The 27,102-nt window shown below is 40.7% G+C and overlaps 2 protein-coding genes across 3 annotated transcripts; both read right to left on the reverse strand.

Moving 5' to 3' along the window:
* Nucleotides 1-5,705: 5,705 nt before the first annotated feature.
* vsx2 (visual system homeobox 2) lies at nt 5,706-11,302 on the reverse strand. 2 transcript variants are annotated; one of them, XM_063909360.1, is made up of 5 exons: nt 10,471-11,302; nt 10,087-10,171; nt 9,465-9,588; nt 7,028-7,208; nt 5,706-6,605 (listed from the first exon to the last, which is right to left on the reverse strand). In XM_063909360.1, exons 1-5 carry the CDS (start codon nt 10,877-10,879, stop codon nt 6,277-6,279), a joined length of 1,128 nt encoding a protein of 375 aa, XP_063765430.1. In that variant the 5' UTR covers nt 10,880-11,302; the 3' UTR covers nt 5,706-6,276. The 2 variants fall into 2 exon arrangements, with proteins under 2 accessions (XP_063765430.1, XP_063765429.1); XM_063909359.1 differs by having other exon boundaries at nt 5,706-6,668.
* A 4,565-nt stretch (nt 11,303-15,867) lies between these two features.
* Nucleotides 15,868-26,886, reverse strand: lin52 (lin-52 DREAM MuvB core complex component). The gene is made up of 6 exons (XM_063909089.1): nt 26,736-26,886; nt 25,661-25,735; nt 25,528-25,565; nt 25,325-25,391; nt 25,081-25,164; nt 15,868-16,238 (listed from the first exon to the last, which is right to left on the reverse strand). The coding sequence occupies exons 1-6, from the start codon at nt 26,752-26,754 to the stop codon at nt 16,183-16,185; spliced, it is 339 nt and encodes a 112-aa protein (XP_063765159.1). The 5' UTR covers nt 26,755-26,886; the 3' UTR covers nt 15,868-16,182.
* Between the last annotated feature and the right edge of the window lie 216 nt (nt 26,887-27,102).

Below are 27,102 nucleotides of genomic sequence, written 5' to 3' on the forward strand. Positions count from 1 at the left end.
TTGATGTCAGCTTCTGAGACATGAAACAGCGAGAAAGAACGGCTAGGTTACATAAAAGTAAACCGACTAACATAGTTTACGTCCACAAGCAAATGGAGTTGGCATGTAAAACTGCCCACAGATGGTCTGCGGCATCAACTACTATGTGGTGGATTCTGGGCGGCAGATGCAGTAGACGGCCGCCGGGGTTTACCACACATCATAAATCTTTTGGGACAAGCAGTCAAGTCCAACTTCGAGAGATAACCAATATCCATTACTAGACAAGGCAGCAGCAACACCGTGGAGATGTTGTCTATAAAGCAGAGATGAGACAGAGGAGGTTATCCAGGGACACAGAACACCCACCATCAAATTGTAATCACTCTAACCCTGGGATCGTGAAGCATAAACAGCTTTCACTCTTGGAAATGGCAAGAAAAATCTATAACGTTTGTTTTATTTTTAGGGATCAACATGAACAGTTTAATATCCAATACCAAGACCAGTGATGGTTATTTTTACTGTCAGCTGTCCTAACAAAATGGCAGAAGGTGAAATGAAATGCCATTATGTAATTCCCTTGTTTTTTCTCCCGCTGTTGTCTTTAATCTTTCATTATGAAAGCCCTCGATAAACCACAAAAATCAAAAGCAGAATGTAATCAGCTGCCTAATCAAAAGGCTTCTGGGGTTAAATTAGCATCATCATTTTACAAATAAAGCACCAACACACTATTCAAACTTGACACTGGTTTCTGATAGTTTAAGTGCAGATATAATGATTCCTACATAGTTAAGAGTAAAGGACAGCAGGGTGGCTCTGTGTGTACAAACCCTTTGATGGCCTTCAGGGAAAAAATACCTTTGAGATGAAATCAGGCCCCAGCATGGAGACATCCTTTAGCTACAGTACAGTATCAATCCCTTCTCATTCAACCAAAAGCAGACAGTCCCATCACAGAGCACCAGTAGACTGACAAGAGATTGATCAAGGTATCAGATCATGTCTGTTAAACGCTCATAATATCATAGCATTTCCCCCCAGCTTGACAGATATTAATTAAGGTAAAGATGGACTTTTCAGCTACAGTCTTCCCATAGATTGACTGTATTATAGAAAACACGAGAATGTCAAGTTATAGTTAAATTCGTCTGACCAACAACCCACAGAGGGTTTGAATAAGGAGGAGGACTGCCCCCATGTGGATAAAATGGTGCAATACACTCATGCAGATGAAACACATTGCCAGTTTGTTCACAATTTTTGGAAATCATTAAGATAAACACTATTTAAAAAATGCAAATGTGTGTACCTAATGTATTGTGGATATGCACTTCTGGGTTACAGGTTTGAGTGCAGGAAGAAACAGAAAGCCATAATTGTAAATTGCTACTGTTCTCTTATTCACCCACGGTCGACAAATTATGCAGCGAAGTTACTAAATGACTTACATGCAATGAGTCCAGATCGAAGGCAGGCAAGCATGTTGCAGGAAACAAAACTCCAAACAGAAACGAAGAAGCAAAGAGGAACTGACAAAGCGGGGCGGCACAGCCAGTGGACCGGTGTTTGTTGTGAATGACTAATGGAGAGGAACAGGTGGGTCATGTGACCAATGAGAGACAGGTAAAACCAGAGCTATTAGTACGTACTAAGAGTTGTGACTAGACCTCCGTTGTAAAAAATGGCGGGGTCTACTTCCGGGGTATGGACATCGAGATAGTTCCAAACGCTGGCATTTGGGCGTTGGACCCCCTTCACTTACATTGCGGCACCTCCATTAGTTCCAGAGGTAAGTTGCTGAAATATATTTGTTTATATTGTATCACAGGCCCTTTATGATGCTTATACTGGTCTTAATTTGTATATGCACAGCGTAATTATCTATATTTTATCTTGTTTGTTACAACCAATTTGCAAGCATTGCCTGCTAGTTAGCTAGCGCGACTTCGCCAGCTGTGGAGGTAAGAGTTCGGTAAGGAATCGTTAGTGACTTTTATATCAATTATGTTGGGTAACTAACAAGCAGGATTTGGATTGATTATCAGGGGGGGGGGGGGGTTTATTTGGGGTATTGGCTTTTATCTGCTGAACCTGACCCTGTCAGCCATCGTTAGTTGGCGTTGTGTAGTAGAAATAAGGTGGCGTTAATATTATTAATAGTTAATTGCTTAAGTTACTTGGGTTGAGTTACAGCTAAGAAAAATCTTGATGACTGCACTTAGCCTACCTATAGACCCAAAACATACAAGCGTAAATTCGTTTTTATTGTTTTGATAGTATGTGTATAGTTTAATGTTAAAATTATTCTTAGTCTTAACATGATCATGTTCGTGTTGTGGTCCTGGGGGTGGTCAGTTTCATCAGAAGAACTGAGCTAGGCGAGTGCTGAACGGACCACAGCAAACCTCTTAGCGCTACCACGATGGTAGGCTAATGGTTGAATCGGAATTTATAAGCAAAATCACGAATCAATAAAACAGCCCAGTTACGTTAAAATGAAAATCATGAGACGTCTATCATCAGATGAATGATATGGAAAGGAAAAGTTAAGTTAGAACTTCTAAAGCCAGTAGTGTGACCCATGCTAACATGAACACTAAGCTTTCCCCCCAAAAAATGTAAAACTAATCTAAGCAATCACGAGGCAGGGTGACAAGTTTAGCGATCTCTAAATGCAAAACTGACATTAACAAATATTCAATAATGCAATAACAGCTGAAAAACTGCTTAGGTGTGTGTTTTCTTTAATGTTTACCATTCAATAACGCAATCGCTGCTGTCTGTCCCATAGAATAACATGACAGCGCAGCGTTGTTTGGACCTATCCGGGCTTACATGAACCACGTGACTGCCCTGGCGGCACATCAGAGAGTGTCGCAACTCCAGGTGAAACTAATCAGGGCATGGTAAACAATCAAAACTGGCGGGAAAACACACAGGGACAGGATGTAAACAAAAGTTTACAATGCGATGTTAGTAGCGAAATAAATCAGGGACACTAATCATAAGGATGTGACTAGATGCTGGTCATGTAAAATACATGCAAACACAAACATTTAGTTTATGTTTGTGTATGTAGCCTCTGTATATGTATAATAGGCAGAGGTGGAAAAAGTACTGAGATCGTGAGTGTAGGAATACTCTGTTACAATTAAAAGTCCAGCATTCAAAATGTTCCTCAAGTAAAAGTACAAAAAACAAAATGGAAATATTTACTAATCTCTGACTCAACTCCACTGAGAAAGAAATAGAATTGGGGAATATCCTGTGTTTTGATAAAATAAAAATAAGTTAAATCCAGAAAAGCTATTAATGGACCTTGATATGAGATTGTATTGTCAAACCCTTAAAAAAGAAGTTGACAACCAATGCATTGTCATAGAGAAACATTGTAAGACAAACATTACACATCAATAATTATGTCTAAACTGTCACAAAACATTTTAAATATTTCTTTAAAATATTGTACTATATCAACAGCCAGCTGTACATGACTCTGAGATAGTCTTGGATTTTAGTTGTATTAGTACATCGGTGCAGCAGAGGGCAGAACAGCACCACATTTCAATCCGCTTCATTTCAACTACTTCTTGTGTCAGCAGCATCTGGAGGCAAGAGTCTGCTCAAAAGTGTTCGACATGCACTTAATATTTCTAAAACCAATGGAATCATATTCCTCACAACCCCATCAGAAAGAAATTGAATGTTAATGTTGCATTAGTGAAAATCTTTTCATAAACCTCTCTCTGATCTCACTTTGCATGGATTGAGATGATATGGTTTTCAACAAGCAGCCTGTCCATCACCAGGGATACTGTGAATTACCTCCTCATATCGAATGCAAGCAGCTTGATCTTCAGCAAATCTCATCCATCATAACCTTCTATTACACTCGCAGGGGATTAAATAGCTTTGCACTTTAGATGAATAATCCTCATTCTGTAGCTATATGTCTTGGCCTCAATAACTGAATTGGGTTTGAGGGTCTGTGGAGGTGAAGGCTCTTCTTATTGCAAACTATTTCAGTCACTTAGAATCAAATGTTTTTTCTGTTCCATATGAATTCCACCTTTCTTGTGATGTCGGTATCTGAAGATATGTGTCAAATTCTCCTGAAATTTGAGACTAAACCAAAATGTTCTGACTGTTTCAAGTTTAAAGATATTTTTGAAAATACTGCTTCCAGAAAATCCTACATTTAAAAAGGTTTTTGCATAGTTTAAGGCCAGAGAAGTCTGGTGCAGGCCATGTATGTCTAGTCATGCTAGATGCTCTATGAGGCCATGCTTTGCTACATATTGTGAACATGCTAACATGCCGATGTTAATAAGGTGTTTGGCTGCTAGACATTTATCTTAATAATCATAACTATCATCAATCCTTAATTTTCTATGTTTTCCACGTAAGCCTGTTAGCATGCTGACTTTGTCATTTAACACAAAGTCCAGCTGAGGCTGATGTTATTACATTGCATTTTGTTGTCATTTGTTTGGAAGGTATTTGTTCAATTAAAATGTTAGCTAATAATGTCACAATATGAAAAGCTTTTCGAGAGCGGCACATAAATGTCTGAACACATTTAAATGGCAGGCCTCCAAACAGTTGTTGAGATATTTCAGTCTAGACAAAGTGGTAGATGGAAATGGCATGTGTAGTTTGGTTGCAAATGTGAAATGTTAGAGGGACATTTTGGACAGTTTAGGGAGACTGTTCTATGTCTCAGTTCTTACTGTTCTATCTAAAAATAAAGCCAAAGGAGGTGTTTTATAAATGGATGAGTAAATATGGTGTCTGAAGTCTGTCTGTGTATCTTTCTTTTCAGGTGACAACTTACAAAATGTTACAACATTATCTGACAACTTATTACAACATAATGTAAGTTGTCTCTTTACTAGTTTGATCATCTTCCTTCATTTACATTTTAAAATGCACCAATCAATACAATGGCCATCATTAATTATTGTGTATAAACTTATCTTGGTCAACAGTGTAATTATCAACCTCTCTCCATCCGGTGACATTATGGTTCCAATCTGGGGGCCATTCATTGCTGATGCATGCAGCGGCATACTGATAATAGTCATCCCTTGCCCTTTGAAATTGCTCTCTGTTTAATTGGAGTAGAACTCAATTGTTCAACTCATTAGGAAGCCCCATTAGCCAACTGAGGCTGAGGTGTTAAATGTGATATGGATTACGGCTAATGCGGAGACATATAGACGTGTTGTATAAAGCTGAGTTCAAATGGCCCGATACAAAGTTTTATGCTGAGAATAAAGATTTGCCAACATAAAAGCTGTTAGACTTTCGCTAAGTATTTAGATAAGAGGATGAAACCGTTTTAGAGTCGGCTGGTAATGGTCTTTTTGAAATAGATTTCAAATCAGGCTTGGGTCATCCTGCTTTGGAAGGTGATTTCACTCTCTCCTGTCCAAAACGTACTGGTCCACTTGTTTATTCTGAAATTGAAGGCTCTCAACTGCGACAGATTATAGGGGCTAATCCAAGCATGCAGGCGTGGACTGTGTCCCAATGAGCCCAGCCAGCGGAGCATCAAGTGACAACAACTAGCTGCCCCTACAACCAGGACAACTATGTGTCATTTAAAAGCTTCTGTAATGTCTGGACAGCTGACCATGTGTTTGAAAGGAAAGCAAAAATAAATATAGACACCAAAAAGACATTTAATAAAAGGTTATTTCTATTTTATGCTTCGTGTTTTGAGTTATACATATTATTAAATGAAAACACAAACATTTTAAAAGATTACAAGAAAAACATATGTCAAATTGTGCCTTAGTAAGAGAGATTAATATATCAAGTATATACAGCGTGATATAGGAACACAATAACTTTTCTGTCGGTGGGGTGGTTTGTTCTTTCAAATGTCAACATTTAGTAACTACAAGCAACAATAAACTGAATGCCGAGAATGAAAAGTACTTGACTGCTCATCGGAAGTCCTTGTATAATATAACTGTTGTACTGGATAACATTTGGCTCTATATATAACTGTGGGATCTATATACACCAGTATTAACACTCAGTCAGATCTCATCTACTATGCATAAGCAAAAACAACTGTAGGTTTGGAAGTAAATCAGAAAAAGTGCTTTTTGCATCTTGTGTGCTGCATTGACGGCCAAACGAGATATCTTCTTGAAGAAGTCCAGATGCAGGCCGGCTTTAAATAAGTCACTGAGGGATGGAAACCTGCAGGACAGAGTTGTGCTGGGTAAGTGCAGCCAGCTTACTGCATTCACAGGAGAATAACAGTCCACAGAAAAGTCTCTACAGACTTTTCTCCTCATCGGCTGGACTCGGGGGATCAGCAGCTTTCTCCTCGGCCGCCTGTCTCTCCTGCTTGCCCTCCAGCAGTCTGTCATGAGAAACTGTCCCCAGCACTTTGGCACTGTGCTCCTGTGCCTTGGCCCTGAGTGCAGCAATGCTGTTCTCTCTCAGTTCCTCTTTAGAAATGGTGGACTTGCCCTCTGACCTCTTCTCCTCCGCTTCAGCTTCTTCCGCCCTCGGAGAGCTTGGCTGTTGCTGCTGCTGCTGGGGGGCATCGAACTGTCCTGTTGCCGGGGGAACCGCTCCGTCCGTGGACTTTTTGTGCATCCCTGCAAAGAGTTGCGGGTATTCAGATTTAGAATAGCGTCCGCTGATTGGTAAGCCATCTTGGACTGAAAATAGCAAGCAAAAATAGTTCTGTTTTAGAATATAAGGTTTGAACGCACGATGGCAATGCATGACCGGCGTAGTGGATGATCATGTTTTATGTAATGCTAAATCTGTTGCATGTTCTCTATGTGTAGGGAGTTTATTTGCTTAAAATTGTCCGGCTTAGCTTAATAGAGCATCTATCAGTGCATGCACACAGTCCGTCCATCCGTGGTTAATTCCAAACAAACCACATAGAAAATGCTATTCAGTTTTGAATAATATGGAAAAATATACTCTTCATACCATAAATAACCATGAACTGGAAACAATGGGATATTGATTATGAATATATGAAGGAATAGTCAGACATCAGCCTCACCGAGCAGCCAGGGGGCACAGGACTCCATGATGCCGTCCTTGGCAGACTTGAGGATGGACTCTGGCAGGGGGATGGAGTGCCTCACCATGGCTCCATACAGCCCATACTCCGCCATCACAGTGCTGCGGCCCCAGCATTTCTCCCTCTTCCTCCACTTAGCTCTGCGGTTCTGAAACCATACCTGTGACAGGATGACAAAACACCGGTCATTAGTCAACAGCAGCCCGTAATAAGACAAATAAATTCACATTTTGCCAGCCAGAAACTTGCAGCATGTATTGGATTACTCGGTTTGTTTGGCTATAAAACATTTACGGTCTTGAGACAATATTTTTACCCTTTTTATTGTCTTATTTGATTGATGATGGTAAAAACAAATAGTTTGGAAATGGTTAAGATGAATTGTTGAAGGGTTGAAAACAATCCATCTGCAGCATGCAATTTGCATTTCCATATTTACAAGATGTTCATTTTGGTACCATGTTCTAATAAGGCATTCCATTATTTACCATTGGCTTTATCAATGATAAATAATTAATTTGAGGATTGAATTCACTATTGCATATACAGTGATAATCTTCTAATAAGACTACATTTTGTGTTCATTTGTGAAAAATCCATGTGGCTGCTTTTTTCTATCTTCTGGATTTTTGTCCACATACTCAGCACTTACTTACTTTTTTGAAGACAGTACTTGATACCTTTAAATGGTGTAAAGCAGTAAGTGTTTAAATATTTATATTTATTGTGTGTGCAAAAAACTCGATTTCAGAATTTCAGTAGCTATTTTAAAGATGACTTATTTGGAAATGTGCTTCAAAGTAATTTAAGGTAACACCTGCAGTCCGCACCGTTTGTATTGAGTGCATTGATTTGCCATAAGCTGCTGGCTACAGGTGAGGGATCTGTGCCTGCTGTCAGGGCTGATCTCCAGCTACCTGTGGCCGCATTACAGATGCTTTGACAGATCATGACACTCCACTTGGCCACAGCCAACAACTGCTTAAGGCTCTGCAGGCTTTCTGTCAGCTCAGAAAGAGAGGGCAAATTGATAGCCTAGCACAACACAGGACTGTTAAACACTCTGCGTATAGGCAACTCTGTGAGGAGAAGAGATTTAAGCAAGGGGACAGATATTAAATTGAAAACGATCAAACCGTTTTCATGTTTTTTTCCTTGTAATTCTGATGATAACCCTTATATTACACAAGATATTTTATATGAGAGATTGCTTCTCTGTCCCTCAAAAGACGCCAGTGTGGAAGCTGCGAGGAGGAGTGACCCAGGGGCACGCGGAGGCTGATTGAAAAATAAGTTAATTTCAGGCCCAATCGATGGCGGGCAGGCGGGCAAATATCACGGGAAATTAAACTACCGGGACTCCGGGGAGCAGCGCTATTGACCCGTGCTAATAAATTCAATGTAGTTATTTCATTTGAACTCTCCAGCAGCAGCCTCCCCAGCTCATCTGATTTAACTAATTACACTCAATGAGAAAATTGGGTGTTAATTTTATTTAGGATAGGAGCCGGTCCGGGCTTATTTATTTATTTCCTTGTTGTATTATTTATTCGCGGCTGTGCTGTTGCAGCCGTAATGAGAATGAGATTAAAAGGCACCCCGGCAGATGGATGGTCCAGGTCACACTGCAATCTCCTTCCGCCTTGATAGCTTGATTAGGTCGTTAGCGGCTGCTTCTCCGGGAACAAATTGTTTCACATCCAACTGCTGAGAGATTATCTGAGCTGAGGAGGGGAGCTGGAGCCGGAGGACAGGAGTGGGGCATGGCTGATCGATTTACGGGGCTTACCTAGCTCCTCGTCCCCCTAAACATTAGAGCAGCTGACGCCCTAAAATGTTACAGGAGGCTATTAGCACTGAGGGGACAGTGAAGGGTACAGGTGAATATTCATTAGGCAGACAATATGTGCCTTAAAATATTCACACAGGTCAATTAGAAAAAATAACGAATATTTAAATAAAAACAGCTTTAACTTCATCATAAGTGCCTTTATTTAGCTTTGATTGACAAATGCATGCTCTGGGTATTTTTACAGAAAATATCCCAAACGGAATAAAGATGAAACTAGTGTTTTCTCATTTAAAAAACCCAGGAACTATTAGTAATATTTCTATAAGCCAAACATTTATTACATCTTATTTCCTTTAAATTATGCATTTTTTAAGAGGAAAACTGGCTAAAAGCTGAATCTTACAACAACCTTTATAAAATGAGACATTAAAACATATAATTGATATTTTCAATCAAACCATAGGCTGTTTATTATTAATATAGAATAATGAAGATGAACTGTTGAAACGCACACGAACTAGAAATTAGCCTATGAGGGTCATTCTTCAAACATTTACTCTTAAAACCTTACATTGAATAATCATTCATTTTTATAATTTTGATTAAAACACGTGGAAGTATTACCTGTATCCTGTCTTCAGGTAGCTCTGTTTTCATGGCCAACATCTCTCTGGCATAAACATCCGGGTAGTGCGCTTCATTAAAGGCCTTCTCCAGCTCCTCCAACTGATAAGAGGTGAATATGGTGCTGTGGAAACGGGTTACCATTTCGAACGTGAACAATTTGAACATGAAATATGTGTCCTAAAGATATCAATTTAAAGTCTGGGCTAGTCTGATATTTATTTTAAAAAAGGAAATAAAAATACAACAAAGGGAAAATAACACTGAACACATAAATAAGACCCAATATCAATGAAAGTCTTTATGAATGGGTGTAAGAAAAACATGGCAAAACAAATAGGTAATGCTACATTTAAGGGTGTTGATAATGAATTAAAAAAATACAAGCAATCTATGGCTTATTTATAGTATATTTTTATAAGTATTTTGTCTGTTCAATATCTGTTTCATTGGCAAATAAGAAAAAAACCATTTCGCATTGCCAACCATGTTTGTAAATAATTACTCAATTTATTTTACTAGAGAAAAATAGTTGTGTGAATTTGTTTAAAATGTAGGCTATTACAAAAAAAAAAAACAAGGAACAAAATTAGCTGTTAATCAAGCAGGAATCAACACTAACCGGTGGCGTCTTTTCTTGCGTTTCTTGCTCTGACTTACTGATGACTTTGAGAGTTTTCGTTCATTTGAAGACAAATCATCTGAGTCTGGATTTGATTTTAAAAAACAAGACACAAAAACATTCAAGTTAGCAACAAGAGCATATTTGAATTATTCACAATAAATAAACAACCGTTTGCATTGAGAGGAGATGACGTTTTATTTAATGCCAAAACAAACAACCTGATAATACTGGAGTGGACTATACGACGTTTGCTAATACAAATAAAACAATACAATACAACAATAAAAAAGAAATGGACAGTTGCATAAATGTGCAGGTTGAAAGTAAACAAATATATTGGTATTTAGTATGAATAATAAATATAAAGCGGCTGCAGGTCACCTGAGCTGGCAGACTGGCTGGTGTCCGGACCTGCGGACCTGCTGTGGTGCTGCATGTGAACATCGTGTGCGTCCGACAGCACCGTTTCCAAAAAGGCTGGTTGTCTGTAAAACGACGGAATGCCACCATGGCCGATTAATCCCATCCCCATGCTCAAGCCGGCGGGGCCCAGCAGGGACCTGGCGGCGAGCAGGTGCGCCCCGACCGGCAGCGAGCTCAGCGGGCTCCTCGGGATCGTGGACGGCTCTTTATTGAGACCCAGAATCTCCTGGATGCCGAAGCCGGTGCACCTGGGCGGCGGATGGGTCGCGCTGCTCTTCGGCTGGTGGCTGCCTCCATTTGCACCCAGAGAGGTTTTCTCCGATAAATGTAAACTTTCCGATAATACGGCGCCTTGTTTCCCCGTCATGGTGTCTTCAGATGCTACTTGAAAGGGTATTTTTTTTTACAATAGCGTCTCACAGGACGGTCCCCAGTGCATGGTCCTCTGTAATACACCAAGAGCCCTTTAGAAAATGGTCCTTTTATCCAACAGGTCCATCCCAACAAGAGGCAAGAGCCAGCAGCCAATCAGCTGCAAGGATTCAGGATTCCTGTGGATCATGGATGCATTATACGCCCTCTCGGATACATATCTGCATTTTCCTCAGGACTATATGGATAAACGAGGAAGAGATTTAGGCTAAAGAAAGAAAGGAGGGAACGAAATGACTGTCATGGCTCCATGCATGCAGGGCAAATTGCTGAGAAATAAAACGGCATGGGAACCTGAAATACTACCATTGCAATCAGATATTAAATATGACAAAGACAAGATATATTAAAACTACAATTCTACTACAAAAATAGTTATAGACACACACCCTTGTTTAAGCCACTATAAACATATATGTCCTTTTTTTGTTTAAATTTGTGGTTAGAAAATCAGACCTAATTAAATGTTATGCCCAACACATCCTTTCCTTTGAAATGCTTCGAAATTACCTCAATCTCCGGAATAAATCAGTAGGTATTGCCTTTCACTTAATGGTTTACACACACACACACACACACACACACACACACACACACACACACACACACACACACACACACACACACACACACACACACACACACACACACACACACACACACACACACACACACACACACACGATCTCTCTGCTCAACCACTGGCTCAAACGGATGGATAATTGATCTCCAGATGCTAAGGGAAACTCATCACACGCAAATCAAAGGCCCTCCCCAAAAACGACAGCTGGACGACACGGAGCCACAGTGGGCTGCAGGCCGGCACAGCGCTAATCCCACAGCAGCAGCAGCAAAGACTACAGAGCAGATTAAAGCAGGGACATTTCCCCGGAGTACATTACGCTGAATATGAGACACACAAGTGAATGACTAATAAATAATTACCTGACTTGGTATTAATTTTTATGTCATGCATACTACTACTAATAATGATTATAATAAAATACATAAATAATAATAATAGTATTTGTTTTTGTTATTATAATTAGGCAACAAAACAAACAAACACCCATTTTACCATTACACGGAAAAAAGGCTAATAATGGGCCAGTCATGTAGGCCTAATTATTACCTTTTGTGAAATCATGTTAGTTTTGGTGTCAGGGAGGTGTTGCATTTGATGTTATTGAATAAATATCATTTTTATTTAACCCCAGTTTTTGCATACGAAATATGTAAATGTGTGTAATTTGACTTAATTGGAGATAAACATGTTATTATGAGTTATTGGATTAAAATATTCTAATTATATTAAGGAAGCAGACAAGTTTATTTTCTATTCTTGGTGTTTCAGTGCCAATCAGGTAAAACCAAGATGAGGGTTGAAAGAGAGAATACTCTCACTAAAATGAAGCTCATTTTATATATTTGTGCAAAAAATGTAACCTTGTGGATGAAAAGTATTTTTTCCACTCTTTTGCCTATAGTATAACTCTAGTGATTTTTACAAAGACAGAAATGCTTTTGCAAATCCTTAAGAACTAGATATTGGCCAATTGGCCACGGTGCATATTGGCTTCCAACAGATTTAAAACTCAAGGCTTGCAACGGCATCAACAAAGTGATAACCCCATAATATCAATGCAATAATAACTCAAGTAAAATAATAAAGACATGCCCTCAAAGTAGAAAAATAAAATCCTGGGTAACTGGGCCATACATAGATGGACATACACAATGCACAACACCAAAACTTCATCTAAAACTACATGACTGGGCCTCAACACATCCGCCCAACAAAGTCATATTTAATATCAAACAGTGTGGAATGACCCGCTGATGAAGAAGGAAAAAATTATTGCTGCTGCAATTAGTGGCTGGCCAGTGGAAAATAATTAGGGCCTAGTTAGTGGAAATTCCATTAATGAAGAAATCAATGTTATTACGGTATGCTAATGAGAATCAGCCTGTTGGGATCAAGTCATTTATTAACATGGAAGGGTGTGAGTCAGGATGACCCGTCAATTACAGGCGAGTTACTGCCCCTCTCACTCCATCATCACGCTGCTGCAATCCATACTGGCTTGTTTTTTGTTTGTTGATGGTGCAACTCCTCTGTGTGGCTTTTAGTAATCTCTTATGAAAATGGCTGCATGCTGTTTTACATACAGAAATGAGGCTCCCTAATAAGGCTCTAGATTAAGGGAAGATTTAGTTCAGTCATTTGTGTTGCCCATCAAAGACGTGCAGGATCTGACGGATGTAGATTAAAAAGCAAACAGCTGTTAGGACATTTTTTTGCCTCCCCACCCCCTTAACCCAACATCCTTCCTCTGCTCCCCTCACTCCTCCTGTTTATGCACAGGGCATTTTAAGGCATGTAATGCAGAATTAGGAACAAAGTGTTCTCTACAAATGATGCTTATAGCCCAGATATGAAAGAGCAGTGATGAACGCACCCAGCCTGTAACCTTCAAACAGGTGTACCTCAACTGCAGGTCAAAAACGGATAAGCAGCTGCAAGCAAAAACCGCCCACTATAATGAATATCATATCCTGCTGATGTGACTGCTAAAGCTTGAAATGCATCTGTGATAATGAATAAATAAGAAGACAACTTTTTCTTTAGCAGGAAGGTCACAGCTCCACTGGAAATAAAGCTGTCTGCATGATCAACAGCAAATGACAGATCATTTCTCAGACTCATATCCCACATAATCAATCATGGTTTTTTGTGGTAAAATGTTCTGCTTTTAAAAAAAACAGATTGTAAGCCAATGCTTCCCCGTAATAGTTGGAAACTGCTATGCAGGATGCTGCTGTTGTTCAGTCTCTTTTGCTAAATCAAGCCGATCCTCTGTGTTGAAACAGGGTGCAGGACAGCCTGATGACAGCAACCATGTAGAGCAGAGTCAGGGGAAAAACTGAAGCACAGCCAGAGCCTCATACTTTCCCAAAGCACTTGCAGGGCTTGATGTGATGCGATGCCCCCACCTCCCTCTCCCCTCCCCAGAGCAGAAAGAGTTTGCAAGCACCGCAGCTTTCTCATGGCTCCTCCACAATGGCATGTTTGCTAGCTGCCCGTCGGCATTGCTTAATTAGGCGTGGAGTTGATTAATTTGCGCTAATTGACAGCTAATTTAAGGACTCAGGGCACATCGGATTGACGTTTGTCGGGGCACAGAGGTTTCGTGAGGTCAAAGCAACACACTGCATGGATGGAAGAGCTCTGAGGGTTTTTTTTCTCTCTCTCCATATGAATGACCAGCTCTGCAGGAACTGACCCGTTTCTTGAAAAGGCTGTCTGGCTGCAGGAAGGCTGCGGGTGACAGACAGCCACCAGTGCGTGCACCATATTGGGGATGTCAGGTCGCTTACCGTGTCAACGCTCAGCAGACTGAATGTTCATCAAGTCAGCACCAACAAGTGTCCATGCAACCAGTCCCAGTGACAGCGGACTCACCTAAATACTTGGATTGAAACATTGCATTATCAACTTCCCCTAGAAAGAAAGTTTTACTCTACATTTTGATTTAAATCCACTTAACCTTTTCAACAGTGGACTTTTACTTCCTAATGGAGTTTTTCAGTGTGCTATCGGCACTTTTACTCATGCAATATCTGAATACTTCCTCAAACCTTGGTTAGTTTTAAGTGATGCTCTAACAACCCAAAAAACATTTGGGTTGCCAGGTTTGATGTTGATTAGCCTTTCTAGCTGAATAAAGTTTTGAGGTAAAATCTAGTTGAAAATAACTTTTGCTTCACATGCCCTACAACAGTAGGCTACTGTAGGTGTCTGGAGGAGAATAACCTATAAATGGCTTGTTTTTGATATACAAAGCCTATAAGTGAGGGCTTTATGAACCCTTAATAAAGCCACTATTCCACTAATAAACACTGAAATGTTGCCTTAAATTCGTTATCATATAATAATTGTCCATGTCCAATATGAAAATGTATATATTTATTCAAGCCCTTAAAGGCAGCAGAAAGAGTTATATTATATAGTTTCTTTGGATGGCTCAGTTTGTAAACAATTTTGCAGTTACAGGTTATTGATATAATTAGGTATCTGTATTTGGATCTTCTATTTTCTCTTATATACAAAAATAATACTACAAGTATTAGTAATAGGACACAGCCAAAACAAAAAGTACTTTCTGGCCATGGTGCGATAAGGCTCCACAAAGTCATCTCTGCCTGTCCCATCATGCTCCAGCAGCACACTGAACGAGCCACTCTCTGAAACGTGCAGGACTGAACCAGTGATGTTTTTTTCTAAGAAGGGGTGAGCCAGGGTCCGCGTGAGAGGCAGGGGGTGAAGCTACTGAGGAATTGGCGGCCTCTGTCCGTGTGAATCGGAAAGGAGATTAGGGGCTTATTAGTGGCCCGGGGAGAAGTGCAACTTGTTGGGAGTGAGCGGCCAGAAACCCTGCGACATCTCCAGCCGAGAACAGTCCGAGGCATTGTCTCACCTAATTATGGCGGATGGACTTCTTTTTGTTTCTCCCTCGGCATGCCTGTCTGATTCCCTCTTTGCCCGGCTGCTAGCTCCGACAACACTGAAGTGTGCTAATTAGAAAAGAAATGGTCTTAGTAATTATGTCAGCTCTCATTAAAGGCGATGACAATGAGCAATATTATTTTTACGCAATGTTTTGTGTAGGGGACCCTGCTTCCAATGCTCATTAAATGGAAAACATGCCCCAGTAGCCGGGAAAGCACTCTCACGTCGGAGCTGCTTACATGTCTGCAGCCGAGAGGCGCTGCACTCTGTACGTCAAGTTACTGCCCTAATTAAAAGTTGGACAAAAAACGGCACAAAAGTTATCTGCTTTGTCTGCACTCAATATCACTCAATGGGACATCAGATAAAAAGCAATCGTTTTTCCATTTTAAAACTTTATTATACAACTTCAGAAATTGCAAAAAAAATGTAAATCATGTTTAAAATAGAAGTAAAAATAAATAGGGAACATGTGACAAAGGCATGCCTACAAGGGACAGAAACTCAGAAAGAGGTAGCACATCATTTTGAATTCCTGTGGATGTAAAGGCATCTATCAAGGAGGACCGCAGGAAGAGACCTCAGCCTCGAGGGAGCATTTCTGCTTCAATTAAAGGTTTTTGAAAAGCGTACTAAACATGTTCAGAGCAAACTGATTTAATGTATAGAACAAATTCACCTTTCAGTCCCCACATTTCTTGTTGCTTGTAAAAAACAAAAAGAAAACGTCACTTCTTGGGCCGCTCCAATATGTTCAGGAACTTCCCCCTGGTCATTTCTCGGGCTGAAAACAAGAAGTCACATCACATATTAAAAATAAAACAGTGTTCAGGTTAATACATTCATTTTTCATTTATTATGCTTGTAAGAGTCTCTAGCTTGCTTCACACCCTCCCAGCAATCCTTCATAAGTTGGTTGAATCATTCAGTCTTCCACACCATTTGCCTGCAGCTCTCACCACTGTTGTTTAAAAATGCAAAGCATGTATTTAATATCTACAGTGTCACACCGCGAGGTAATTTATACAAACATCTGTTCATTCAGCACATGGAAAACAAGATAAGATGGAAGTGTAGCCACCAAAGAGTCTTATGATTTGCTTTACCGCTGTTTCAATGTAGTGAGGCACAAGTACTCAGACCTACGCATGCATGAAAGTGTGTGTTCGTGTGTATGCAGGAGGAGTCCGGATAGAGGCAAAATGTCTCTATTAACCTCCACTTGTGAACATGGAATACGACCGTGTTTAAAATGAGAGAGAAATGACTCGCAGATAACAATAAGATAGCTGTATGGCAAAAGAACAATAATCATATAAGCATAACAAGACTAAAAGTAGTTTCTGTGGTTATTAAAATGAACACTAGTTGTTTCTAAAGCCAATGGGAAACACATTTTGAGCGGCCACGTTAGGAAATAATGTAAAACATCATGCTACACAATACCATCTATTTTTAAACTTTTCTCTTATTGTTGCTGCTTAATTTATTTTTCCATTTTAGATTAGATATTGTATTCCTTCAAATAAATAAAAAATGTTAAAATTAAACAATTTGAGAACAGCAAACCCTCCGGTGGATAAATACAGTATTTGTAGTCAAATGACTTTGAAGCTGTATAGATATGATTATTTGTTTTAAAAGGAGACAACTCCAAAGTGGAACCAATTGGGAGCCAAACACTCAGGATATACCTGTCCTTATAGCTGTTTCCGTACTTCCTTCCTTCTAGTGTTCTGATGGTTGCGTTTGGAGATATATTTGACACTGTTCTAACTTGACATGATGCTAGATATGCATTATATTTGAAGTAAAAATGCAGATATAGTTTTTCTCCAAAAAGGCAATTTTACTAACCTCTGTAAATGAATGTACCAATAACTATAACAACATCTTACCTGCATAATTGATATTATAGTATATAGGGTATTATATTTCCCAGCCTGTAAAGTCCCTGTGAGATTAGTGATGCAAAATCCAATGCATGAGTAATGGCTCTACACAGCAGATAGTTCGGGAGGGATTCAGTAAACTACAGCAATGTAAGATACGTGACACATGTCGCTCTGCTGAAGGCTCTTTAGGAAACTGGTCTTCACTGGGAGTGTTAGAAAGCCCACACATTTACATCATGAGAAACTCATTTCCTGGAGACCCCATCTCCTTTACAGGGAGAGCTATAACGGCTGAGGCTTTCAGACCTCCCTGCAGCATCATTAGAAACCTTAGAGATGCACCATCCAGGTACAGTAATCCATCTTTGTTCAGGATAAGAATAGGTCCCGGCTGCGCTACAGTTTTTATGAGCTGCAAAGATGATCAGCGACTCCGATCAGTTTCTAACTAACCTCGCACATCGAACAAATACAAGACAACAGAGCAGCGGAGAGAGGACCGATACCAACCGTCTGGACGCCTACAAGAAGAATATGATCACAATCTCAGCTGGCTGCTGTCGCCCTGTTTGAAACCCCCCCCTCCGCCTCCCCCGCCCACAGCGGCTAATGAAAAAGTCGGGCCAGTTAGTAATTTAGATGAGTTGCCCAGTGTGGAATGATAATGGTGCATCTGGGAGTGGGGGCCACGTCACCTTGAGGTGTCCCTCATTAGGTTAAAGATGATGCTAATTGGAATGGGATGGATTCATTCTGCACTTTGCTGTCTCTTCAAATCACCCTAAACAAAGTCATCAGGGGACCCCGGATATACATAGGGTGCTTTAGATTGAAATACAGCCATCAAAATCAGGCGAGGGAAAGCAATTACTTCGGGGTGACCCTCATGCCGCAAGTGCTCTGATGTCAGTACCTTATTAGGAGGAGTTACCCAAGGAAGGGTAAAGGGTATTTTAGATTTTAAAGGTATCATGCTTCCCTCTATCTCTCTTTTGATCACTTTCCCCATCTCCTGATGAGCCCAAACTGTAAAACGGATCAGGATGGCTCTGCCACTCCTCCCGAGACCCCTCGCCCCGCTGAGCCTCTTTATTAATTACAGTTCAGTTCAGCCTCCCACGGCTCAGACAGAAATATTACTGAAACCATCACGTTAAAGACCCCATTAAACATAAATCAGTGCTGGAGTTATGATGTGCGCCCCTCTTTTTATGAAAGGGAAATATGGGGGAAGGTGTTCATCAGGTTATTACAGAATATGAAATAATGCAGGCTAGATGAACTCCAGCTAAAAGCATACAGTGAGACCTCCGATCGAGCTACAGTAGAACTTCTTCAGGTCACTGTAAGAAAATAATGTGTGGTAGTCATAACACTAACCATTTACTTTTTCAATATATGCATCAGAATACCTCGAAATATGGGACACAAAAAAAGCTACAACGTTTGACTGAGGTGGAAAGTTTGTGTGTGGACAAAAGCTAAACCGACATAGTGCAGAGGAAAAGGATTTTATGAATAAATCATGACTTACATTAAGCACGCAACTTAAATCTCCTCTGAAGACACGAAAAATGTTGATGGATGAAAAAAGAAGATATGTGTGGAGCCTTGACAAAATGGAATCTTCTCAAATAAATGTATGAAAGAAACCTTAATGCCTTATTTTTATCACACTTTCCTAGTATTTGTTTACCGGGGGTTGGACTGACACCCATTGCACCCCTTTCTGAAATGGTTGAATGTCACCTGACATGACCTTAACGTACGATGCATTCATGAACCTTATTTTGCTGATCGTCTGGGTTATTGTTACGGATTATCCGTTATTTATTTATAGCTACGTTTCATTGACGTATAAGAACGTACGCTATACCATTGCTCTGAAACTGAAGCAGCTAAATGGCATTGGGCCATCATTGTTTTAATTATGAACAACTGTAACGTGTCAATTTGTCTTGGACGCTAACAGGTAGCAAAAATGTCAAAATAGACTTGTCTCGTGCATTTGTTGATAAAAACATACCAATAGAAGGTTGATTTCGATGGTGTGAAACTTTACTGCACTAACTTGTTCTACATGTTATTTTATTAAATATATAATCTCTAAATAATTCATTCTATAACTGATAGTGATTTATTTCTAAAATGTACATCAGCAGATCAAGGTAAATACTGAAAAACACCTGCCCACACACACACACACACACACACACACACACACACACACACACACACACACACACACACACACACACACACACACACACACACACACACACACACACACACACACACACACACACACACACACACACACACACACACACACACACACACACACACACACACACTCAGACACAGGCTTTGTCATACAACAGGGAAGATCAATACTGATTAGTGGGACTTAGAGATTTGTTTAGTTGATTAGAAAGGTCAATTACTAATTTTGCACTAAGTTAATCAGCATCTTGTTTCCACTGCCATCCATACTAAATGACACCTTATGGATTGTGAGGGCCATCTCCTGGCCCTGTTGATTTGTTGCTATCTAATTATCATTCAGCACTGGTCTGGATCTGGTCTGAGATTCCATCGCCGTATACTGTGATACTTTAGCAAACCCAGCCACATTATACAGTATATAATAACTCCACATATGTCTACATTGCCGTCCATTGTTATCTAAAAAAGGTATGACATCATTTATATCCATAAATAGAAGCATTATGCAAACAAACAGAGCTTAGGTTATACTCAGAATGAGGACGTCTGAGAGCAGATAAAAGAAGAGCGTGCTGAAGGCTCCTATATCTGCAGCTCCAACATCAGACTAGTAATCCTCCGGCTGCAGATTTGACCCTGGTTAATGCTGCAGAGGCACATTGAAACAATGGAGATTAACCTATATCTGCAAACAGCTAAATATGCCCTGAGGCTATTTAAAATGTTGCCCTTTTAGCAAATAATAAATCAACAAGGTATCCTAAAGGACCCAAAAGTCATTCCATATTTGGATAACAACATATATTGAGATATTTCTTGTAATTTCATTGACTCTACATAAAAAATATACGTGACAATTACGCCTTTTTAGCAAATTAATTCTGGGTTGATAAATAAAATAGGCCTCGTGTGAATGGCGAAATAGAAACAATAAGCAGAAAAAGATGTACGATAGAGATTTGTATCTGGTTTTACATACAGCCACGAATAAACCACAAACATTTTGCGGTGTAACCGAAATATGTCCGTCATTTTCTGTTTCATCGGGCGAGTCCCCGGTGGCTCAGATGTAAATGCATGCCGGTGTAACATCTTACTTTCCCCTCGTTTACGGTGAGTGATCTGGGTGTCATAGTCACGGCCCACTTCCAGCCCCCACCACCCGTCCCCTGTGTATTAAATGAGAGTAATCATCGCTCCCCCCCCCCCGCAGGCCCCCCACACCCCCACCCCATGGCACGCTCCCGGTGAGCCTCTAGACCCCTGTTAGCTCCAAAGACAGATGACCACCTGGGTTAACTGGAGTCGTGGACCCCCGCCCTGACTGCCCCAATTCACTTTCATTAAGAGTTAAGAGGACTTATCTGACCCCCTCTGCCTGTCTCCGAGTTCTGCTCAGCTATTACGGCCTGTAAGCTTTATTTAATGGATTTAACATCCTCTTTCACCGCCGTCCTCCCCGGGGGGGACGAGGGAGACACAGAGGAGATGACACACACCAACACACAGGCGAAGAAACACTCGGAGGCACACACATACCGCCAACGCCCCCCCTCCCGCCATGCAACACATACACCTGACGCTCATGTTTGTGTTCAAAATTCAATTACCCACTTATTGATACTTCACAGGGATATTTAAGATGCAGACACGAGCTGTGATTTCCCAGGGGAGCCACTGGTTCCTCTTTATGTCCCAACCGAGAGCCCCCCCCCCCTCCGATACGTTTTCGCCTGGCTGACACACACCCACACACATTCGCACACCAAAACAAACACATCTGCACCTCCCAACCCCTGCCCCAGCCTACGCCTGTTCAAGAGGTGTCCTTATTAATAGGCAATCAGTCAAAAATCATTCATTAAAAAGCCTAAAAGGTTTTACACCCGCGCTATGATTAGCTGGGAAAGAAAATCCAATGAATTCCTAATGCCTTTATGGAAATGAGGTGTCATTTCCGATCTGCTCATGGAGGCGGCAGGCAGGCAGAACTGAGGAGTGTTCTGTGTGTATGTGTGTGTGTGTCTGCCTACGCCTCCACACAGCTCCAACACTGATCCTGTCTGAGATATGGACGGGCTCTATCAGATACAGCTGCAACCTGCTACTCGTGTCAGCCTGTTGTAAAATGTGTGTGGATTGGAAAGATTTTCCAACCATGGGTCATCACTATAGCAGCGGCTTCTTTCTGAGTCAGCATGCCCAATCATTTGAACAGATATAACTATGAGAGCCAATTTGAGAATACTGGCCACACCAGTCTCGAGGTTACTACACATTAAGATGATAAAAACCAGAGCTTCAAAAACTCAACCACCCTTGAGGCTTATTTCACTTTTCCTCCACTCACAATGCTGCCATTCATTGAGCCCCAAAGAGACACAGGAGAGAGTTAAAAGACGAGCACAGAGGAGTAGTAGAGGTGAGGAGGAAGGCAAGAGATGGCGAGGAGGCATCCCCTGTTTCTCATTCAGCGGCTGTCAGCTCAGGCACTTCATAACGGCCCGCCCCGCGGTCAGCCCGCCTGATGGATTGATGGAGGCATATTAGCACCGGTGGGGCCCTGTGAATGCAATCATATTCAGCAGCGGCATGCTTCTAATAGGCCGGAGATTGATCCTGAGGGTGAGGAGGAGGAGGTGATGGTGAACGCGGGGCCATTAGGAGCTGTCAGGGCAGGGCGACCTTCAGTCTCACCTTCACACAGGGAGGTGCAACAGGGGTCAGGGTGGGTCTACGCCATGTGTCATCACCAGAGGAGAGGTGCTCTGGAGAGCTACAACAGGTGGTCCTACAGAGCACACTGTGGGACGGTGTTTAACCGAGACATCAGAGTTTTGATCGCTGTTGTATTGTCAGATCACTATTTCATTTCCTAAAATTATAAATTGGAACTAAGGCCATTTTCAAAAAATCATTCATGCTTTTTCTTTGGTCTAATTGGGGCCAAAAATATCATTAAAAATGGACTCTCTCCCAGATTCGGGAACAAGAGTGGATTGTACAACTCAAATGTGTGATATCATCAAGTATTAAGCCTGGTACTGCTCCATAGACAATTAACTGGCAAAGGTGAGGTAGAGTACACTGATGGGAGAGTGTTCCAAGTATATGGGAACATCTCAAGATACAGAAATGAGAAAACTACAACAGAACGAAAGCTCATTTGGGTATAAACAAAAAAATACTTGGTTCCACAAAATCACTCAGTTCTTTGTTTGGGACTTGATGACATCACAAGTTTAAAACTTACTTGTATAGTGATTGTTTTTTTCTAATGTGTTTGACTTTTCATATTTGGATGAAGAAAACTAAGAAGATCCAAAGTTAATTGAAGATTTCATAAATTAGATTTAGTTTTGGGAGCTGGCCAATACACTAGCCTATGTGGAGGCATCTCCTAAAAGCAACATAAAAAAAAAATGAGTTGATCACTCAAAAATGTGACTCAGTCCTACAAGTACTGTACTGTCCACTTCTTTGTCATTTTCTGCGATTGGTTTAAATGTGTTAACGAGCAAAGGCTACCCTAGAAGCATTTTCTAATCAACAGCACATCCTAAACGGAGAAGAGTTAAACGGTAGTCGGTAGCTTTGAGCCCACAAGTGTGATAGAGCACCATCTCCAGCGGTGTGGTGCGCGGCAGCACAGGCCCTCCAGCACGTCCCAAAGGAACACTCAGCTTTCAATTACCTCCAATAACAGCACTTATCAGAGTCCTCAGCTCTCCCCAGAGACTCAGGGCTTGATGCCCGCGCTCAGCAGCCCACGACAGGAGCATTCATCACGGGCTAGAGTAGCAGCTGTGGCCTGAGGAAGCGGCACGCGTCAAACCCCTCTGGGACTAGAGCGGGCAAGCGTCACTCAGACATCATTGGGGGTGCTGGTGGAGGAGGGGGTAGGGGGGGATTAAGGGAGTGTTACATCCCCCGTCACTTCCATGTTAATACTTATGTACAAACATGCATGTACAACAGTTTGTAAACGGTGCCAAATTCGCAAGAAATGGCAGAAACTAGCACTGTGTTGTTGTGTTTGAGGCTCAGGGGAAATGGCGTCCTTGGAATAATGTTTGGTCCCGCTCCTCTTTTCTAACTGCAGTAGGGGAGTTTCACTGCTTGATTGTGCTGTGCCCATTAACCAGCTTCCTCTTTAATGGTCCACATGTTGAAGGGGGAGGGGCAGTAAATCCTGTCCCCCTGCCCTCACTCTGGGTCTGAGGAGTCTCGTTTACGGGTACTGAAGAGTGCACAAACATGATGAAAAAGTAGCTGAGATTTACAAGGCCTCCCCTGACAGCCAGGAAAAGGAGAAAATTAAACCAGAGAGCATTAAACAGGCACCCATTACAGGGCTGCTCCGACACCCATAATAACCATCATTGTGTGCCGTCATCGCGAGGAACATGACATGATTGCAAAGCCTGCAGGCCTGCACCTGTGACAGCTAACGTCTTCATACCAGCCAGATTACATGCTTCTGCGGGTTAGTGTGGGAGATTAGACACTTTTACAACTAAATGAATTTGCAACTTATGGTCTATGCAAATACAACACATGCTACACAATCTATGGCCTGATATCATGTTGTTACTCTTATCCAGGCCTCCTGTGGTCTGTTCATTTGGATTTTTGTGCATATACCATTGTAGATCACAGTTCAATCACTGAGGAGTCAGCTCCCTTGCCTACAGATTTGATGATGTTTTCCCTTTACGCATCTCTCAAATTTCAAAGCCTTTCCAAATGATGTTCCTCACAACTTTATTCATTAGTATACGCTGTCTTTATGGAGTTTTACAAAGCAGTGAAATGTGCAAGATGTAAACAACCTTACTATCTACATCACATCATTTTGGCCTTGACTATGCATGTTAGATGAATGTAAATGACCCAGGGGGAAAAATACATTTACATTTATTTATATCTTTCCATTAGGAGGGAAGGCTATATCACAATTCTTCATTGCTTTTTCACTAGAAATTCCCATTTTTCTCGTAGAGCACTTAGCTCTCTAATCCACATGGATTATGACAATGGAGGCAGTGGAGAATGGATTAAACACTAGATTTTGCATCAATCAAATGCTTTAGCACTTGTTGTGCGGGCTCTTGTGGGCATGCCCCTGTTTTCTTCCCTTTCCCACTTTGACAAGATTGACCTAAATACATCTTTATAAAAGGTCTCAATTCAATCTCACCTCTCCATTTCATAGACATAGAATTGAAATGGCCAGTTCCAATTTAGATCCATTATGTCTTTTTCTGTAAAAACAGATGAGCCTATGTGGAGTCAGACTGTTTTGGGAAAGTGAAAGCACATATGGAGGCTGAGAAATCCCAATCAGGACAGGCTATGAGCACCATCTAGTGGTAAGGTGCACTAACTTGCAGTTGTTTTTTTGTCCAATTCCACACTTTTCACTTAAATTGTATTCACGTGAAAATGGAACAAAACATTTATATATGAACGTTTTTAACTTAAGGTGTGTTGTTAGGTACTTACACTCCTCTAGGCCCAGCTGGTAAGCGAGGTTCTGAAGTCCTTTGACCTTCTCCATCAGGTTGGCTGTGGTCAAACTACCCAGCTCTACAGAAGGATAACAGGAGCCATAATCAAAAGTCTACGTGCAACTAGTTTCAGAAAAATGCGATCCCATTTGATAGGATTATGCATTTTTTGTCTACTTTCTTCCTGTTCAAAAAACAATTTAAATTCTCACAAAAAAACCCAACAATTTGTACATTACCTTTCAACATTTCAATGTCCTCACTCTCTAGTTCAGCCATCCATTTAGGGGGCGAATTATTGATAGGCTGTGATGTAAGACACAACAAAACACTCAGTGAATAAGATTTATAGCCCGGGCCCACACAGTATATTATAGTATGTCAAGCCTATTTAATTATCTAGTTTGTAAATCAAAAAGGAGCCACAGTGAATCTAACTCACGTTTTTACAAGATGCAGCAAATTCTGCAACTCCGGGTACTGTGTGAGAGATTATAGGATAATTAAGATCATAGCTACATGAAGCAAATCTCATAGACAGTAATAACAGGAAAGCAAGGGGAATGTAGACTTACAGCGCTCTGGCCACAGGTCTGGTGACGCTCTGTCCAACTTCTCAAAACTCAGCAAAGAGCCCTCAAAATCGTCACCTATCAGAGGACAACATTTACTCTTTTTGTTTCCTTTTTTCTAAATGTTTAAAATGCATACATTGTATTGCAATAATTTAAAGGAAGTGTGTCAGAAAGAATAGAAGTAAAGGAAAAAAAGTACAGTGTATAGTCAACTTGTCAGTAAACTAATATAGCTGGCGTATTCCTAAATATTGTAAATAGACACAGTACTGTCCTTAACCTCCAACACAAAATAAAAGTTCAAACACATAGTCGTGACTTTAATGAGGAAAACGTGCAGTTTGTTGTAAATTATAAAATGTATCAATATAACATAGCCTACAATGATTGTGGGTTTTTTTCAGATATGAATATATGTTGAAACATAGTTTAAGGAGGTAAACATAGTTTGATTAACTATCAGTTATGTCATGTAAAATGCATTCTGACCATTAAGTGATCAACATGGAGGACAACTCCATGGAAAAATAAAAACACAGTTATACTACAACTGCATCTTAACAAGATAATGAGGTCAATTAGATATAAAAAGGTAAACAGTAATAACGTAAACGAAAACTAACACTGTTTAAGTCAAATGTAGCGTTGTAAACAACAGAAAAGCGAGAAGATCGACCAACTATCGAAGTCGATCCCATAACTGATCACGTTATTGAGAATTAAAACACTTGGGCGTAACACAAATTAAAAATACAACATATTTAGCCTGTTTATAGTAGTATAGTAAGCCTCTGAGATTAGTAATGTGTGTAGCTGGAAGCAGTTTTGTGGGTCAGTGTGAACGATGGTCCCTGTACACTACTGCTACACTGGTCAGCAACAAGACTGGGCTAGTGAATGCTTTGGCCAACGTAATAAACATCTCCAAACATTAAAAATACAGCACTCAAGTATGTTTTCTGTCGCCTTGGTATGTCGTTGTGTGTAGGCATAGGAGTCGCTGAGATATAATTTCCCTAAACAAGCCACATTTACATTTATACACAACATAGCAGGGTAAGGAATTAGAATTTACCTCCATTTGGAGACGCCATCTTCAGAACAAACACGTGATGAACGACAGCCAATCAGAGCAGCCGTTCCCACAGTTGACGTGTTGCGGTGTTCTTCTCCAACCTGCCACCGGGAAGAGCAGTGTTACTGCATACAGACCATAGACTGTATGATATAGACTGAATACATAGATTTATTGCATCAAGGTGAAGCCAGACACATTAAAATACATTATGTACTTGTTTTTGGCTGGGTGGGGTCAGTTCATACATTAACATTCAAGAAATAAACGCCCCCTTTGACTATATGAATAAGTGCACAAGTTAAAACAGCTCCAAACAATCTATCATTTATAATCAGATGTTCCCTATTTTCATGTTTTAAAAGAG

The sequence above is a fragment of the Eleginops maclovinus genome, chromosome 19 (genome assembly GCF_036324505.1).
Source record: "Eleginops maclovinus isolate JMC-PN-2008 ecotype Puerto Natales chromosome 19, JC_Emac_rtc_rv5, whole genome shotgun sequence".
NCBI classification, from domain to species: domain Eukaryota; kingdom Metazoa; phylum Chordata; class Actinopteri; order Perciformes; family Eleginopidae; genus Eleginops; species Eleginops maclovinus.